This window comes from Leopardus geoffroyi, chromosome D3 (genome assembly GCF_018350155.1).
Source record: "Leopardus geoffroyi isolate Oge1 chromosome D3, O.geoffroyi_Oge1_pat1.0, whole genome shotgun sequence".
In the NCBI taxonomy this organism is placed as follows: Eukaryota; Metazoa; Chordata; class Mammalia; order Carnivora; family Felidae; genus Leopardus; species Leopardus geoffroyi.
The window spans coordinates 34,995,054-35,012,377 of NC_059339.1; the positions used below are offsets into that span (position 1 = coordinate 34,995,054).

The 17,324-nt window shown below is 38.4% G+C and overlaps 1 protein-coding gene and 1 non-coding gene across 7 annotated transcripts in view; one reads left to right on the forward strand and one right to left on the reverse strand.

Moving 5' to 3' along the window:
- The first annotated feature begins 6,704 nt into the window (after nucleotides 1-6,704).
- On the forward strand, nucleotides 6,705-6,820 carry LOC123588658. Its single transcript, XR_006707961.1, has one exon. It is a non-coding gene; the product is annotated as a U5 spliceosomal RNA (small nuclear RNA).
- A 5,583-nt stretch (nucleotides 6,821-12,403) lies between these two features.
- Nucleotides 12,404-17,324, reverse strand: part of ANKRD12 (ankyrin repeat domain 12) — a 129,864-nt gene continuing 124,943 nt past the window's right edge. For all 6 annotated transcript variants that reach the window (XM_045457069.1, XM_045457065.1, XM_045457067.1 and 3 more), the window contains one exon: nucleotides 12,404-16,949. In XM_045457069.1, the coding sequence (XP_045313025.1) occupies nucleotides 16,764-16,949 (186 nt within the window). In that variant the 3' untranslated portion in view covers nucleotides 12,404-16,763. The remainder of the gene's footprint in view (nucleotides 16,950-17,324) is intronic.

A 17,324-nucleotide genomic window follows, 5' to 3' on the forward strand; every position in this document is an offset into this window, starting at 1 on the left:
TGCCAGCATTTGTATTTTCCATTTTTTTTTTTTTATTATAGGCATCCCGGTGGGCGCCAAGAGGTATCTCATCGTAGTGCCTATTTCTTTTTATTCATATATTTATGTCTTGCTTATGTCTTGCTAGGAAGGATTGGAAGAAGCTTACAAAAATGCAAATGATACGGCAAGGGTCAAATAAACAGGGACTTGGAAAGGAAGGAAAATAAGGTCAAGAGGGAAACACTGGGCACAGAGGGCCACAAAAATGACTCTCTGAGATGAAGGTAACAAATTGATTCTAAGCATTCTCTCAGCGAAGGCAATGGAAGACCACCCACGGTACTAGTAGCATAAAAATGAACTAGAGGTACTGCTTTTTCTAATATCCATGCTTGAGAGAAATTTCTCCCGTGGGTTCCCATGGGAAACCGCACTGAATGATTCAACAGAAGTATATATCGGGTGAATAGGTTGAGGATCTATTACGTGCGGAGCCCTGGGTTAGGCACTGGCTATTGCTAGACACGTGATTCTGGATAAGTAACTAACATCGCCATGCTTCAGTGTCCTCCTCTGTAAAATGGAGGTAAGATTAGCGCGCAGTTTATCAACAATACTGAACTATGGAAAGAGCCCACGTGTCCATCGACTGATAAATGCATAAAGAAGAAGTGGTATATATGTATATATATATACCATATATATGTTATATATATACATATATGTATATATATACACACACACATATGTGTATATACACACCATGGAATATTACTCAGCCATCAAAGGGAATGAAATCTTGCCATTTGCAACGATGTGGATGAGGCTAGAGGGTATTATGCTAAGCGAAATAAGTCAGGCAGAGAAAGACAAATACCCTATGATTTCGCTCATATGTGGAACTTAAGAAACAAAACGGATCATATGGGAAGGGGAGAAAAAAGAGAGAGAGGGAAGCTAACCATATGAGACTTTTTACGATAGAGAACAAACTGAGGGTTGCTGGAGGACAGTTTCGTGGGGAGATGGACTAAATGGGTGACGGGCATTAAGGAGGGCACTTGTGTTGAGCACTGGGTGTTGTATGTAAGTGATGAACCACTAAATTCTACTCCTGAAAACAGTATTACACTATAGGTTAACTATCCAGACTTTAAATAAAAATTTGGGAAAAAAAAGAAAAGAAAATAAATTGTTCCTGCTTTCTAACTAAAAAAACCCCATAGTATGTAGTTGATCTGATTGTTCTGAGGGTGAAATAAGGAAATAAGATAATATCAAGTGCCTGGGACAAAGTAGGCTTCAAGAAACGTCATCACGATGGTGATGAAGAAGATGCTACCTGCCCTTTGGGGCTTACAGTTTAGTGTGTGTGTCAGGGGAGGAAGGAGACAGACAATAAACAAATAGACAACTAAAGCTATAATTACAAAACATGATGAGCTCTTTGAAGGAACTTAAAAGCATGCTGGGAGAGAGAATAACAGGGAGACTGCCACTCAGACCAGGTGGTCTGGAGGGTTTCTCTGTGAAGACACATTTAAGCCAGAGTCAACCACTTGCAGCATAAGGGGCAGAATTCTAGACAGAGGGAACAGCACGTGTTCAGTCTCTAAGATGAGAAAGAGGACGTGTGATTAAAAAGTCATGCAGGAGGCGTCAGATCGTGCAGGCTTTGGGAACCCTGGCAAGGATTCTAAGTGTAGCGGGAAGCTACCGAAGATTTTAAAGCAGAGAGGGGCATGTATACATTGATGGGAACTGGGTTTGGAGTGGGCGAGGATGGAGCAGGGAAACCAGTCACGCTGTTGAGCTGAGGCTGAAGCGTTGGACTAAAGTGGTGGCAACTGAGATGGATGGACATAAGGTGTATGTTGGAGCAGAAATAACGAGACTCGGTGACAAACTGGAAATGGAAGAAGGTAGGGCGGAGGGAGAAGAAGATGAAGGCTGACTGTCGGGTTTCTGGCTCTACCTGTGGGTGGTGCCATTTGGTGAATGGTGGGGGGGGCGGGGGGGGGGGGGTGGGGGGTGGGGGGGAGAGCGAATTTGGGAGAGGAGGTCAAGGGTATGGGTCATGGCAAGTTTGAGGTGTCCATTCAGGATCCTTATATGAATTGCAGACTCTGTCCTTGGCACTGTGCCTAAAATGTGAAAGCATTTCTAACCAGAGGGGTACATTAGTCAGGCTTCTCCAGAGAAATAGAACCAACAGGAGACATAGAGGGCATATGGCTGACCCTTGAACAACGTGGGGGTTAGAGGTGCTGACTCCAGCACAAACACTGTTGATTCTCTGTGAGAAGTAAGTGAAATGATTCATTTTCAGAAATACCAAATAAAAGCTGTGCTGTCTAGTTAGCAATAGGTTTACAACCTATTGGAAATATGTACAAACCGCCCCCCACCCTCCGCCCACAATGGAGGACGAAACCCTTTCACACTTCACTTCCTGGTTCTTCTTCCCCTCTCCATCTTGCGGGCTTATTTTTTGTGGGCTTTGCAGTGAGCATGCACCCAAAGAACTGAAGTCTCTGTGACACCTCAGGGGATATATATTTGTTCCAATTAGACTACTTTTTGGCCTTACATGGGCATAGGCGACTTCCGGGTAAGGCTGTACCATCTGTAGTACTCAGCCAATGAGGAATCAGGGGAGGGACTTGCACGCTAGGAGGTAAATTGCCTGCTGTAACTGCCTGGAGTGTGCCTGTCCATCAGACTCCCGCTCTTCCCAGAATGTTGATTAAAGCCTTGCTTCACTGTGCTCAGAGTCTCCTTGTCCCTCCTTTGACTGGGGTAGTGGGCTTATTTCTCACACTTCCCAAAAACTTTACTAATGGCCTACTGGTGACTAAAAGCCATACTGATAACATAAACTGTCGATGAATGCATATTTTGTATGCTGTGTATATTACCTACTGTATTCTTACAATAAAGTAAGTTGGAGAAAAGAAAAAAAAAATTTTTAATGTTTTATTTATTTTTGAGAGAGAGCAAGCTGGGAAGGAGCAGAGAGAGGGGGATAGAGGATCTGCATTGACAGTTCCTGAGCCTGATGTGGGGCTCAGGAACTGTGAGATTATAACTTGAGCTGAAGTTGGACAACCTAAGGAAAAGAAAACACATTTCCAGAACTTTACTATATTTACTGAAAAAAATTCCCACATAAGTGGGCCCACACAACTCAAACCTGTGTTGTTCAAGTTTCAATAAGAAAAGAATTTATTGGGGCGCCTGGGTGGCTCAGTTGGTTAAGCATCCAACTTCGGCGGAGGTCATGATCTTGCAGCTCATGAGTTCGAGCCCCGCATTGGGCTCTCTGCTGTCAGCACAGAGCCTGCTTCAGATCTTCTGTTTCCCCCTCTCTCTGCCCCTACCTTCTCCTCTCAAAAAATAAACATGAAAAAAAGGAAGGAAGGAAGGAAGGAAGGAAGGAAGGAAGGAAGGAAGGAAGAAAATAATGTATTGCAGGAACTGGCTCCCATGGTTAGGGACACTTGGAGTCCCACAGTCTGTTGTCTGCAGTCTGAAGAGCCAGGAAAGCTGGTGGAATAATTCAAGTCTGAAGACCAGACATCCAGGAAGAGGAGGTGGCTATTGGTTTCAGTCCCTAAATCTGAAGGCCCGAGAAGCAGTAGCCCCAGTGTCTGAGGCAGGACTAGATGGAGTTCCCAGCTCAAGAAGAGAGAGAATTTGCCCTTCCTTTACCTGTTTGTTCTCTCTGGACCCCCAGGGGTGAGGAGTCTGCCCACATGGATAAGATTAGGTCAACTCCAGCAGCTCAATCAAATGCTAATCTCATTCAGAAACCTGACACACACCCAGAAATGAAGTTTTACCAGCTCTCTGAGCATTCCTTAAAACAGTGATCAAAAATCTCCCAAACAACAAGAGTCCAGGACTGGATGGCTTTCCGGGGGAATTCTACCAGACGTTTAAAGAAGAGTTAACACCTATTCTTTTGAAGCTGTTCCCAAAAATAGATATGAAAGGAAAACTTCCAAACTCATTCTATGAGGCCAGCATTACATGGATTCCAAAACCAGACAGAGATGCCACTGCAAAGGAGAACTACAGACCAATTTCCGTGATGAACGTGGATGCAAAAATTCTCAACAAGATACTAGCCCGCTGGATCTTTATAAGAATTATTCACATGATCAAGTGGGATTTATTCCTGGGATGCAGGGCTGGTTCAATATCCACAAATCAATCAATGTGGTACATCACATTAATAAAAGAAATAATAAGAACCAATGATCCTCTCAATAGATGTTGAAAAAGCATTTGACAAAATATGGCATCGTTTCTTGATAAAAACCTTCAAGAAAGTAGGCATAGAAGGATATACCTCAAGAGCATAAAGGCCATGTATGAAAGACCCACCACTAATATCATCCTTAATGGGGAAAAACCGAGAGCTTTCCCCCTAAGGTCAGGAACATGACAAGGATGTCCTCTGTCACCATTATTATTCAACATAGTGTTGGAGGTCCTAGCCTCAGCAATCAGACACATAAAAGGCATCCAAGTTGGCAAGGAGGAAGTCAAACTTTCACTCTTTGCAGACGACATGATACCCTATGTGGAAAACCCAAAGGACTCCCCCCTTCCCAAACTGCTCGAACCGATAACATGAATTCAGCAATGTCACAGGACATAAAAATCAATGTACAGAAATTGGTTGCATTTCTATACACCAATAATGAAACAGCAGAAAGAGAAATCAAGGAATTTATCCCATTTACAGTTGCACCAAAAACAAAAAATACCTAGGACTAAACCTAACCACAAAGGTGAAAAATCTATATGCTGAAAACTATAGAAAGTTTATGAAAGAAATGGAAGAAGTCGCAAAAAAAAGGAAAAATATTCCATGCTCATGGATTGGAAGAGCAAATATGGTTAAAATGTCGATACTACCCAAAGCAATCTACATATTCAATACAATCCCTATCAAAGCCACACAAGCATTCTTCATAGAGCTAGAACAAACAATGCTAAAATTTGTATGGAACAAGAAAAGACCCCGAATGGCCAAAGCAATCCTGAAAAAGAAAACCAAAGCTGGATGCATCACATTTCTGGACTCCAAGCTGTATTACAAAGCTATAATCGTCAAGACAGTATGGTACTGGCACAAAAACAGACACATAGACCAATGGAACAGAATAGAGAACCCCGAGATGGACGCACAAACATATAGCAAACTGATCTTTGACAAAGCAGGAAAGAATATCCAGTGGAAAAAAGACAGTCTTTTCAGCAAATGGTGTTGGGAAAACTGGACAGCGACATGCGGAAGAATGAACCTGGACCACTTTCTTCCACCATACACAAAAATATGCTCAAAATGGATGAAAGACCTAAATGTAAGACAGGAAGCCATCAAAATCCTGGAGGAGAAAACAGGCAACAACCTCTTTGACCTCGGCCACAGCAACTTCTTATGAGACATATCTCCAGAGGCAAGGGAAACAAAAGCAAAAATGAACTATTGGGATCTCATCAAGATCAAAAGCTTCAGCACAGGCAAAGGAAACAATCAGCAAAACTAAAAGGCAACTGACAGAATAGGAGGTATTTGCAAATGACATATCAGATAAAGGGTTAGTATCCAAAATCTGTAAAGAACTTATCAAACTCAACACCCAAAAAACAAATAATCCAGTGAAGAAATGGGCAAAAGACATGAATAGGCACTTCTCCAAAGAAGACATCCAGATGGCCAACCGACACATGAAAAAATGTTCCACATCACTCATCATCAGGGAAATATAAATCAAAACCACAATGAGATACCACCTCACACCTGTCAGAATGGCTAACATGAACAACTCAGGCAAAAGAGATGTTGGTGAGGATGCGGAGAAAGAGGATCTCTTTTGCACTGCTGGTGGGAATGCAAGCTGGTGCAGCCGCTCTGGAAAACAGTATGGAGGTTCCTCAACGAGTTAAAAATAGAAGTACCCTACGACTCAGCAATTGCACTACTAGGCGTTTATCCAAAGGATACAGGTGTGCTGTTTCAAAGGGACACATGCACCGCCATGTTTATAGCAGCACTATCAACAATAGCCAAAGTATGGAAAGAGCCAAGGGTACATCGACTGATGAATGGATAAAGAAGATGTGATACACACACACACACACACACACACACACACACACACACACAATGGAATATTACTCAGCGATGGAAAAGAGTGAAATCTGCCATTTGCAGCAATGTGGATGGACTAGAGAGTATTATGTTAAGTAACATCAGTCAATCAGAGAAAGACAAATACCATATGATTTCACTCATATGTGGAACTTATGATACAAAACAGATGAATATAAGGGAAGGGAAGCAAAAATAATATAAAAACAGAGAGGGACAAGCCATAAAAGACTCTTAAATACCGAGAACAAATTGAGGGTTGCTGGAGGGGTGTCGGGTGGGGGGATGGGCTAAATAGGCAAGGGGCATTAAGGAGGACACTTGTTGGGATGAACACTGGGTGTTATATGAAAACGATGAATCACTAAATTCTATTCCTGAAATCGTTGTTACACTATATGGATCCACTATAAACCCACTAACTTGGATTTAAATTAGAAAAAAAATAAAACAAAAGGAGAGAATGTGCCCAAGGTCTGGACAAAAGTGTGAATGCTATGCTGTGGGAACCAAGAGGTTTCAGGCTCTAATTTCATTTCAAAGTCTCAATCAGAATATACTCTGGTTTCTCTTCAAATCGTATGAATCTTTCACCTCTTACTAAAGATTTCTGTGGAGAGGAACAACTCTGAGTCTTAAGCCAAGTTTTCGAGGCCTTCTTTTAACAGGGCCATATATATCATTTCAAGATAAGGCTTCTGAGGGGCGCCTGGGTGGCTCAGTCGGTTGAGCGCTGACTTCGGCTCAGGTCACGATCTCGCGGTCCGTGAGTTCGAGCCCCGCATCGGGCTCCTGTGCTGACAGCTCAGAGCCCGGAGCCTGTTTCAGATTCTGTGTCTCCCTCTCTCTGACCCTCCCCCGTTCATGCTCTGTCTCTCTCTGTCTCAAAAATAAATAAACGTTAAAAAAAAAAATTAAAAAAAGATAAGGCTTCTGAGGTGTGCCTGGCTGGCTAAGTCAGTGGAGCATGCAACTCTTGATCATGGGGTTGTGGGTTTGAGCCCCACATTGGGTGTACAGATTGCTTAAAAATAAAATCTTTAAAAAAATCTCAGAGTCATATTGGTACTTGGACTTTTTGACTTCAAACTGAAAATATCACATTACAATCATTCCCCTGGGCCGAGCCTGATGGCAGTTCCTGTCCTTCAAACTACATTGACTACCTTTTTGGTTTCTTTATATCTTTAAGCTGAATAAACCAGAATATAGGTACAAAAATGTGGAAATGTTACATCCTATACTGAGAACATTACTATTCAGCGATAACATAGCACAGAGCCTAATACAAGATGGTTACTCAAGTAAGTATTTTAATGAACTAATACCTCTACCAATACACACAGGAACCCTGCCCAAATCTGGAAAATAATTTAAGCCTGTGAACAAAGTCTGAAAACACACACACAAAAACCTTGGTACCAGTATAGAACTTTTAGCCCTTTAATTTTAGTTAGTAAATCAATCTCTGGTCAAGGACAATCCGGCCCCATCTTGCTGTGGTTTTCAGAAGCATCTCAGATTTCCTTGCTCGTATGTCCCATGTTTCAGTTACCATTGCTGCGTAACACACCATCTCAAAACTCAGCAACAATCATTCTCGGGGCAGGAATTCAGGAAGGCCTCTGCTGGGTGGTTCCCATCTCGGAGTCCCTCATGCTGGTACCACAGGTGGAGGCTGGGGTTAGGAGAAGGGAGGGGAGCTGGGGAGCTGGGGCCTCTGGACGTGGGCTCGGCATTATTCTTGCTTCCCGGAGTCTCAGATCCTCTCAGGTGGTGGCTAATGTGAGTTAGTTCCAGTTACCTCACAACATGGTGGCCTCAGGGCAGTTGCACTGCTCTCTTTACATGGCAGCTCAAGCTTCCAAACGAGTGTTTCAGGAGAACCAGACGGGAGTTGCATCCCCTTTTATGACCTGACCTTGGAAGTCACAGGGCTGTGCTGTGTCCCAAGCACTCCTAGATGAAACGTATGTCATCGTAAGAACGGCATGTAAGATGGGAGATGATGTCGTTGGCATTTTTGGAGAATACGGTCCACCAGATCCCACAAACCCAAGATTCTTTTAACAGTTTCTTTTGTGTTTGTTTTTGTTTTAACTCAGCTCAGAGGCAACTTAAAACTTACCTTTGGACTTGTCTGCTCTGGATTTGCTAGCTAGAATGCAATCATAAATCGTAAACATAGATCTAGGATTTTTCAAGTTATCTATTTCTTCCTAAGTGAGGTTTTGCAGATTGTGTCTTTCAAAGAATTTGTTTCATTTAAATTGTAGAATTATTGGCATAGAATTCATAATAGTCCATTATTAGCCTTTCAATGTCAGTGGATTCTGTAGTCATGTCTGGTCATTCATTTGTAATATTGATTAATTTGTATCTTTTCTTATTTTCCTGATCACTGGCTAGAGGCTTATCAATTTTATTAATCTTTCTGAAAAAATCAGGGTTTGATTTTATTGATTTTCTATTATTTTCCAGATTTCTACTTTCACTGGTTTGGGCTTTTATCATTATTTCTTTTCTTCTGTTTTTCTGGTTTCCTTTTTTTAAAAAAATATTTATTTATTGAGGGAGAGAGAGAGAGAGAGAGACATCCCAAGCAGAGACTTTGAGCTCAAACTCACAAACTGAACCATGAGATCATGACCTGAGCTGAAATCAAGAGTCAGATGCTTAACTCACTGAGCCACCCAGGTTCCCCTCTTCTGTTTTTCTAGTTTCTTACAGTGGAAATTTAGATCATTGGTTTGAGTACTTTTCTTTCTTTTTATTTTTTTCCTTCCTTTGTAACAGAATGTTTAATGATATAAATTTTCCTTAAATATTTAACTGCTCACAAATTTTGATATGTTGTGTTTTCATTTTCATTCAGTTCATAACACTTTCTAATTTCCCTTCATGATATCTTCTTTGACACAGGGATCATTTAGAAGTGTGTTGCTTAATTTTCAACTGTTAGGGTTTGAGGCTCTCGTTATTGATTTCTAATTAAATTCTCTCATGCTCATAGAATATACATTGTATGGTTTCCATCCTTTTAAATTTACTGAGACTTATTCTATGACCCAGAATATGGTCAAGTTTATCAGGTGTTCTGTGCATACTTAAAAAAAAAAAGTGTATTCTTTTATTGTTGGGTATGTTCTATCACTGTCATTAGGAAAAGTTGGTTGACCTTGTTCACGTCTTCTGTATCCTTCTGTATACAGTGCCGCCACCCCCACCTAGACTTCCCCATCATCATCAACCTGCTGCAGAGTGGTACATTTGTTACAATCCATGAACCAACATCAACACATTGATTGACGCATGACAAGATCACCCAAAGGCCATTATTTACCTCAGGGTTTACCCTGGGTGTTGTATGGGTTTTGACAAATGTATAATGGCATATGTCCACCATTATAGTATTATACACAATAGTTTCACTGCCTTAAAAATTCCCTGTGCTCCCCGATTCTTCCCCCCTCTTTCTCTAAGTCCCTGGAAACCACTTATCTACTGTCTCTATAGTTTGCCTTTTCCAGAATGTCATATAATTAGAATCATACAATCCATAGCTTTCCAGGCTGGCTTCCTTCTCGGTAATATGCATTTAAGATTTCTCCATGTCTTGATAGATTCCTCCATGGTTGATTCCTCCATGGTTGATAGCTTTTTTGTTGTCGTTCTGAATAATGTCCTATTGTCTAAATGTAACACAGCTTACTTATTCACTCACCTACTGAAGGACATCTTGGTTGCTTCTAAGTTTTGGCAATCATGAATAAAGCTACTCTAAACATCACATGTAGGTTTTCATGTGGACCTAAGTTTTCAACTCGTTTGGTAAATGCCAAGGAGAATGATTGTTGGATATGGTAAGAATATGCTTAGTTTTGTAAGAAACCACTAACCATCTTTCAAAGTGGCTGTACCCTTTTGAATCCCCACCAGCAATGAATGGGAATTATTTTTCCACATCGTCACCAGCATTTGTTGTCGTCAATGTTTTGGATTTTCACCATTCTAATAGGTGGAATAGGTGGGTAGTAACATCTCGTTTTCATCCTTTTAACTTGTCTGTCATTACACTTAAAGTGAGTTTCTTATACACAACACACATTTGGGACTTGCTTTTTTATTTACTCCGACAATCTCAGTTTTAAAGTACAAATTCACATTTAATGTGATCATCCATAGGGTTGAGTTTCAATCTACAGTCTTGCTATTTCTTTTCTATTTTCTCCTGTTTTTCATTTTCCTCCTTCTCTTCTTTTTGATGAAATACTTTGCGTGACTCCCTTTAATCTTAATTATTATCTTATTTGTTGTAGATCTTTTTTCCCTTTAGTGGCTGCTTTAGTGTTTACAGTGTACATCCTTTATTTTATTTTTTTTTTTAATTTATTTTGAGAGAGAAAGCGCAAGTCAGGAAGGAGGAGAGAGAGAGAGAGGAGAGAGAATCCCAAGCAAGCTCTGCACTGTCAGTGCAGAGCCTGATGCAGGGCTTGAACCCAAGAACTATGAGATCATGAACTGAGCCGAAGTCAGACACTTCACTGACTGAGCCACCCAGGTGCCCCTAGAGTGTACTTCTTAAAATGTATCACAATCTACCTTCAAATAACATCACACCACTTCATGCATTTTATGAGAACTTACAACCAATTTTGTACCATTGTCATGCATTTTACTTTTATAGAGGCTGTAATCCCCACAATACATTTTTACCATTTTGGATATTTTTTCTTTTTAACGTTTATTTATTTTTGAGACAGAGAGAGACAGAGCATGAACAGGGGAGGGGCAGAGAGAGACGGAGACACAGAACCTGAAACAGGCTCCAGGCTCTGAGCCATCAGCCCAGAGCCCGACGCGGGGCTCGAACTCACGGACCGCGAGATCGTGACCTGAGCCGAAGTCGGACGCTTAACCGACCAAGCCACCCAGGCGCCCCCCATTTTGGATATTTTAATTCCTCTGTGTGTATCAAAATTTGTCAGCTTTGGTAAAAAAAATTATTTTGCTCTTGTTCTTCAAAGATATTTTTGGCAAATACAAATTCTAGGTTGATAGGTTTTTGTTCCAGCCACTATTTCTCAAAATTCTTTCTCTGTTACCCCTCCCTCTCCTCTCTCTCTGGGTCTCCAGTTACATGTTGTTAGGTCACTTGATATGGTCTCTCAGCTTACGGAGGCTCTGTTCATTTCTCCCATCTTTCATTTGGGGTCATTTCTTACTGCTATGTTCTCAAATTTACTAGTCTTTACTTCTGCAGTGTCTCATCAGTTTATTGCACCTAGTATATTTTTCATTTCTCGAGAATCTTGATTTGGGGTTTTGAAACTTTATTTCCCATTCTTTCCTTATTATGGTTATGTTTTCCTCTACTTTTCTGTACATACACAGACTATAATAGTTTTATTAACAAACTTGTCTACTAGTTCCATCGTTTTTATTTCTAGTTCAGTTTCTATTTTTTTTTTTTTTTCTAGTGAAGGGTCATAATTTTCTGCTTCTTTACATGACTGATCATTTTTTGTTGGATGCTAGACATTGTAATTTTTCCATTGTTGGTTACTGGATTTTGTTGTATTCCTTTAGTGATAGATTAGGTTCAGTCATGCAATTGAGTTACCTGGAATCAGTCTGATTTTAAGATTTTATTATTTTTTTAAAAAGTTTTGAGACAGCACATACACAAATGGGGGGAGGGATGGAAAGAAAGGGAAAGAATCCCAAGCAGGCTCCGTGCTCAGCACAGAGCCCAATGGGGAGCTCAATCCCATGACCCTGGGTTCATGACCTGAGATGAAATTGAGTCAATCAACGGACTGAGCCACCCAGGTGCCCCACAGGACAAATGTATCTGACCAAAGGACTTAACATGCAGAATATATAAAGAATTCCTATAAAATGGTAATAAAGACAACCCAATAAAAAATGAGCAAAACACTTGAGGACATTTCACAAAATATGTATAGGTCAAAAGGCATATGAAAAGTAATGATGACCAGTGGGTCATCATTGAAATGCAAATTAAAGACACAAGGTACCACTACACATCCACCAAAATTGCTAAAACTGAAGACTGACAGCCAAATATTGATGAAGATTCAGAACAACTGGGTCTCTCATAGGTAGGGGTATAGAGTAGTACAACCACTTTTGAGAACTCTGTTTCTGATAAAATTAAACATACAACTATTCTCTATGACCCAGTAATCCAAGGTATGTAGCCAAGAATGAAAGAATATGTCTACAAAGAGATTTGCATGTTCACAGTTTTATTCACAACAGTCCCCATATTGGAAACAATCCAAATGTCTACCAACAAGAGAATGAATAAACAAGTTTGTACAATATACTACTACTCATTAAGAAAATGGAACAGATTACTGGCATATCCAACATGGATGAATTTCAAAACCTTATGTTGAAAGAAGGCAGACACAATAAAGTACTATATACTGTTTGATTCCATTTATAAAAAGTTCAAGAGCAGGTATAAGTAATATATGGTGATGGGAAGTACAGTGATTGCTTCTGGGGTAGGGAGCCACTGACTGAAAAGGGGCACAGGGGAACTTTCTGCGGTGATGGTTAAGAAGCTGGAAATAATCGCAATTTGGGTAAAGTTAACATATGTATACATTTGTCAGGACTTATCCCAACACACTGCCTATTTAAGATCTGGGTTTTAGTTTTGTTTTGTAACCTGGGTTTAGGTCAGTTTAAAAACAAAAACTGAGAAGAAACGTACTGATAATGATCTCTTAAACTAAGTGATGGGCGCACACAGGGATGCTCTTTAATCTGTAAACGTATGCTACATATGCCTAACTCTGTGTATTAACAACAGAATTGTCTTCACAAGTGGAGAAAAAGGTGGCCACCTAAAAGCCTTTTTTCTAGGTCTACTCAGAGATTTTGATATGGCATATAGTTTTTTTCTAAAGGCATTGAAAAAGTCATCAATAGAGTTAAATGTGTTTCATAAATAATCTTACATTCTGTGCAACTAATCCATCTAATAAAACGGAGTCTCTTGCAACGAAGACTGTGTTTACCTTTAGGTAAATAATCTTGTATGTTATTTTCTCTTCTGGAGATATGGACGTGTATAAAAAATTTACATTATTTGCAGATACCGTGTAGCATTTAACATTTAATCACTGGAAAAAGTCAGTCTCTCTAGATGTGCTTTTCAGTTTTTATGCTAATACTTACAATTCTAGGTACTTTTTTTTTCTCGCTATTTTAAGGGAATTATTTAAACTGTATTTGCCTCAGTTTGTCCTGTGAACTTTTACTGACTCTAAATTTTTGGGTAGCTACTACTGTGGAGGCGTTGTAACTCCATTCCAGGTACAATGGAGACTATAGTGTCAAGGGGCAACCATGGAAATGAGTTACAAGATATTTAATCAATTAAACTTCATACAAGCATTTCCAAAGATGACTATCACTTTTAACAATCTATTTGCTTTAAATATTTGAGGACTTTAAAAAAAATCATGAAAATATTCTCTTTAAAAATACTAAAAGATAAGACTGTCTCATGAGTTTTGAAGTCAATTTCCTCTATATAAAAAACTTTGGAGTTTTGTGTCAGAGAATAAAAAATATTGCTAACTTTGTGGATAACTAAGAATACAAATTTAGCACTGCACTCAATTTCTAGAATAAATGGATACTTCTTAAATCAATTAAAATGAGCCTCCTGGGGCTTTGCTTGAAATTTTTGTGGTTATGAAGTTTGCAGCATATCTAACATTTAAAATTCATCTTTGAGACATTACTACTGAATAGACACGAACTATTCTTCCAAGGCTGTTTCCCCAAGATGAGTATTTCTGCAATTTTGCTACTGCCCAGGTAACCACTGCTGTTTGGCTTTGAGTCACATGGAAGTGGAAAGTAAAAAAACATTTAGCACACATTTCACTCTTATTTTTTCTATAAAAATATAACTCTTTATTAAATAACATGCACAAATATCAACTAGTCATTTATTAAACAGATATGATTTAGAACAAGATTTAAAGAAATACAAATCCTTAGGTACAATTTAGTATCTTGTTCATGATATTTGAATAGTTAAAAAAAAAAAAAAAATCACTGATTAAACTAACCATCCTTTATTTCTCTTTCAGAATCCTAAATCTTTTTAGGTATATACCCCATTCCAAGTTTTTTCCTAGCATTTCAGAGCTTCAGAAAATCTTTAATATCAAAGCTCTTAACTACTTAAGTATAGATTCCCACCAAGAAGACATTCACTTTTCTTTTAAGCTATCCGATTAGCTTTGAGTCACTTTACAAAGGAAATCTGCAGAAGCAGAATCATGGCAGAGAGGCTCCAGCAACTTGAGGCACCACTGAAGTGGGTGAGAACTGGAGTTAGTACTTTAAAAGCTGGGACAACTAAAATATGCCAGATTCCTGCTTTCTTGCTTTTTTTCTTCTGCAGCTTGTTCTGTTTGGCCAAGCAGTGATTTTTCTCCCCCTTTTCCAGTTGGACCCTCAGAACAAAATGCTGTATACATTTATCCCTCTCATATTTTCTATGACTTCAATGCTCAATAATCTGGTTTTTTATTTTTCGGCAAAAGTATAAACAAAATTTGCATTAACTTTTTCATATTAAAAAGTATTGCTTTTATAAATTAGCTTTTCATGTTCCCAGCCTTAATAAACTTAACTTCAACAAAACCAGTGCTTCAAAATCTACCCTGCCTTTCTTGGCCCCATTTGTCCAATAAAAAAAGGCCCAAATCTTTCATCTAAATTTCTAAAGAACACTACATCCAACCTTTATAATAAAGTCCTTGCACTGTGTACTTTTTACACGTGCTGCTTTATTGCGCATGCCAAGTACAGTATGAATTAAAATATAAATTGACGTAAAAATTCAAAAACCCCTAAGCTTAATATATACCTTTGCACTCAAAAACTTCAATTTTTACATTCTCTCCCATTAGCTGGGATTTCCAACTTGCATGCTGAGTTTAAGTCACTTTATTCCTCATATATATGCTTTTTACTTTTCTCTACCAGAATAAAAAACATCCAGTATTAGTTTAAAATTCAAGAAAGTACTGTGGGAAGTTCTGTAGATTTTATCCCATATACTTATGTTCACTTTTACATATAACCTAATTTTCCTTTCAAAAATGTTTATGTACTTTAGATTTCAGATCTGAAATATTCCTGAATATTTAATCTACCTCACGGTGTAGGAGAAACTGGACTTTTTTCTAAGTATATTGCTAATTATTTTATTAAAAACATCATACCAAATCTTATTTTAATTATAAAATTCTGAAAATTACATTTTGCATCTTGATACAAGGAAAAAATACAACATATTAATCAATTTTTCATAAACACTGCAGAGATTGATTGGAATATGCCTGTTTCTTGTATTTATTTGGACTACCAAGTAGCTCTTTTTTTGATTTGAGTACTGTTTTTATTTTAAAAGTGCAAAGGTTATTAAGCTTAAAACATTATATTTAAGCAATGTAAAAAAGTTTTACAATGATTTAACATGACCAATAAAATTTATTAAACATATTTACATATATTCACAGATTCTTTCATACTTGAGTATTAAAATAGACATTTACAATTTCAGAATTTTCATTCAAAGGCATTTTGGGAGAGGGGAACAGGTTCTACCGTGAGATGAAAAAAGAGCTGTTTCTTTGTATGACTAATTCTAAATAATATGTCCAACATAGTGAGTCATAGGTACTATCCCAGGAGACTGGCATGAAAACACCCTACACTACTTTAGGCATCGCTTATGGAGAGAGTTAAATTATAGCAAGCATGCAGTACAACTAAGTCACAACCTTTACAGTTATGGTGATGAAAACAAGCTAACTCAAACACATGCATGCCTTATTTAAAAGTTTTGCTACATGAACACACTACCACTACACTCCATACAAACTACAACTTTGGTCCAAGAAAACATCAGACAAAACAGTTTTACAATTATTTCTTTGTACATGTTTTGACTACCAATCCCTTTGTATACATTCTGACCATTAATTACAAGATTTACATCTGCACAATATGTATAAAATAAGTTATTAAAAAGGAAGACAATATTAAAACTTTTGAAAAGAAAACTGTACAGTTAATTTACAGATATAATAAACTGAAGAAATTTTGTGCCACGTTTTTCTTCCACATTAGAAACTATTTGGTAGGAACTGAACCTTTTAGTTTACGGACAGATTTTAATAAAACTTGAAAGAGATCTGAAGACTAGTGGTTACCTTGTTACTTAGGAGTGCTAACAACTTTCGGTGCTGTTAGCAGATTCTCAACTTTTAAAGTATCTCCCTCAGTCGGCCAACATGCTCTAATGCAATAGTTACCTCTCACCAATATAAATAATAGATTTCAGTTAGAAACTGTTTGGATCTTGGATCCAAAATAATTCTCTTTTCGTTGTTTACAAAATGACAGTGTTTACTACATAACCAACTTCAGTCAAACTTTACTCAACAACTGTAAAGGCAGAATAGCAGTATTTTTCTCAAAGGCAGTGTTCCACAGTTTAAGACTCTTGAGCCGCATCAGTTTAAGACGATACCACTGGAAGTAACGGTTGCTATATAGGAGTCAATTCAAAATCATCATTAACATCAACGAGGGGAACATAAAACTCCTGGATCTCATAAATGCTGAGAGATTTATAGGTGGCAGGATCAAGTTCCTGGAGTTTGAGCTGCCATTCTAATCTCTGGACGGCATTTAAAGCTGCAGCTTCATGTTGTTGCCTCATTAAAAGACAGGTCTATTGAAAAGAAGAGTTAAGAGATTGCTCTATTAAATTTGCTTTGTTTAAAAATTAATCTCATCCACAGACTCTCTGAGGGGTAAGTGTCTGAATTACACATCCATTTCTGCTCTACCTGGTGTGTATCTATATGCTATTTCTGGGTCTGCAACTTTCCAAATGTCTAATCTCAGACTTTAACTTGAAACTGCTCTTTCAATGAAGGAGATTTCAAATTATCAAAGAATCATGAACACCCAGGAAGTGATTTTTGAAATGATTCAAAATCTCAAACCAAATAATTTTCTTTATGAATTTACTTTGCAGGATGTATCCTTTCTCTTATCGCTCTCCCATTCTTTCACGTTACAACTATAACCAGACTTGTATTTT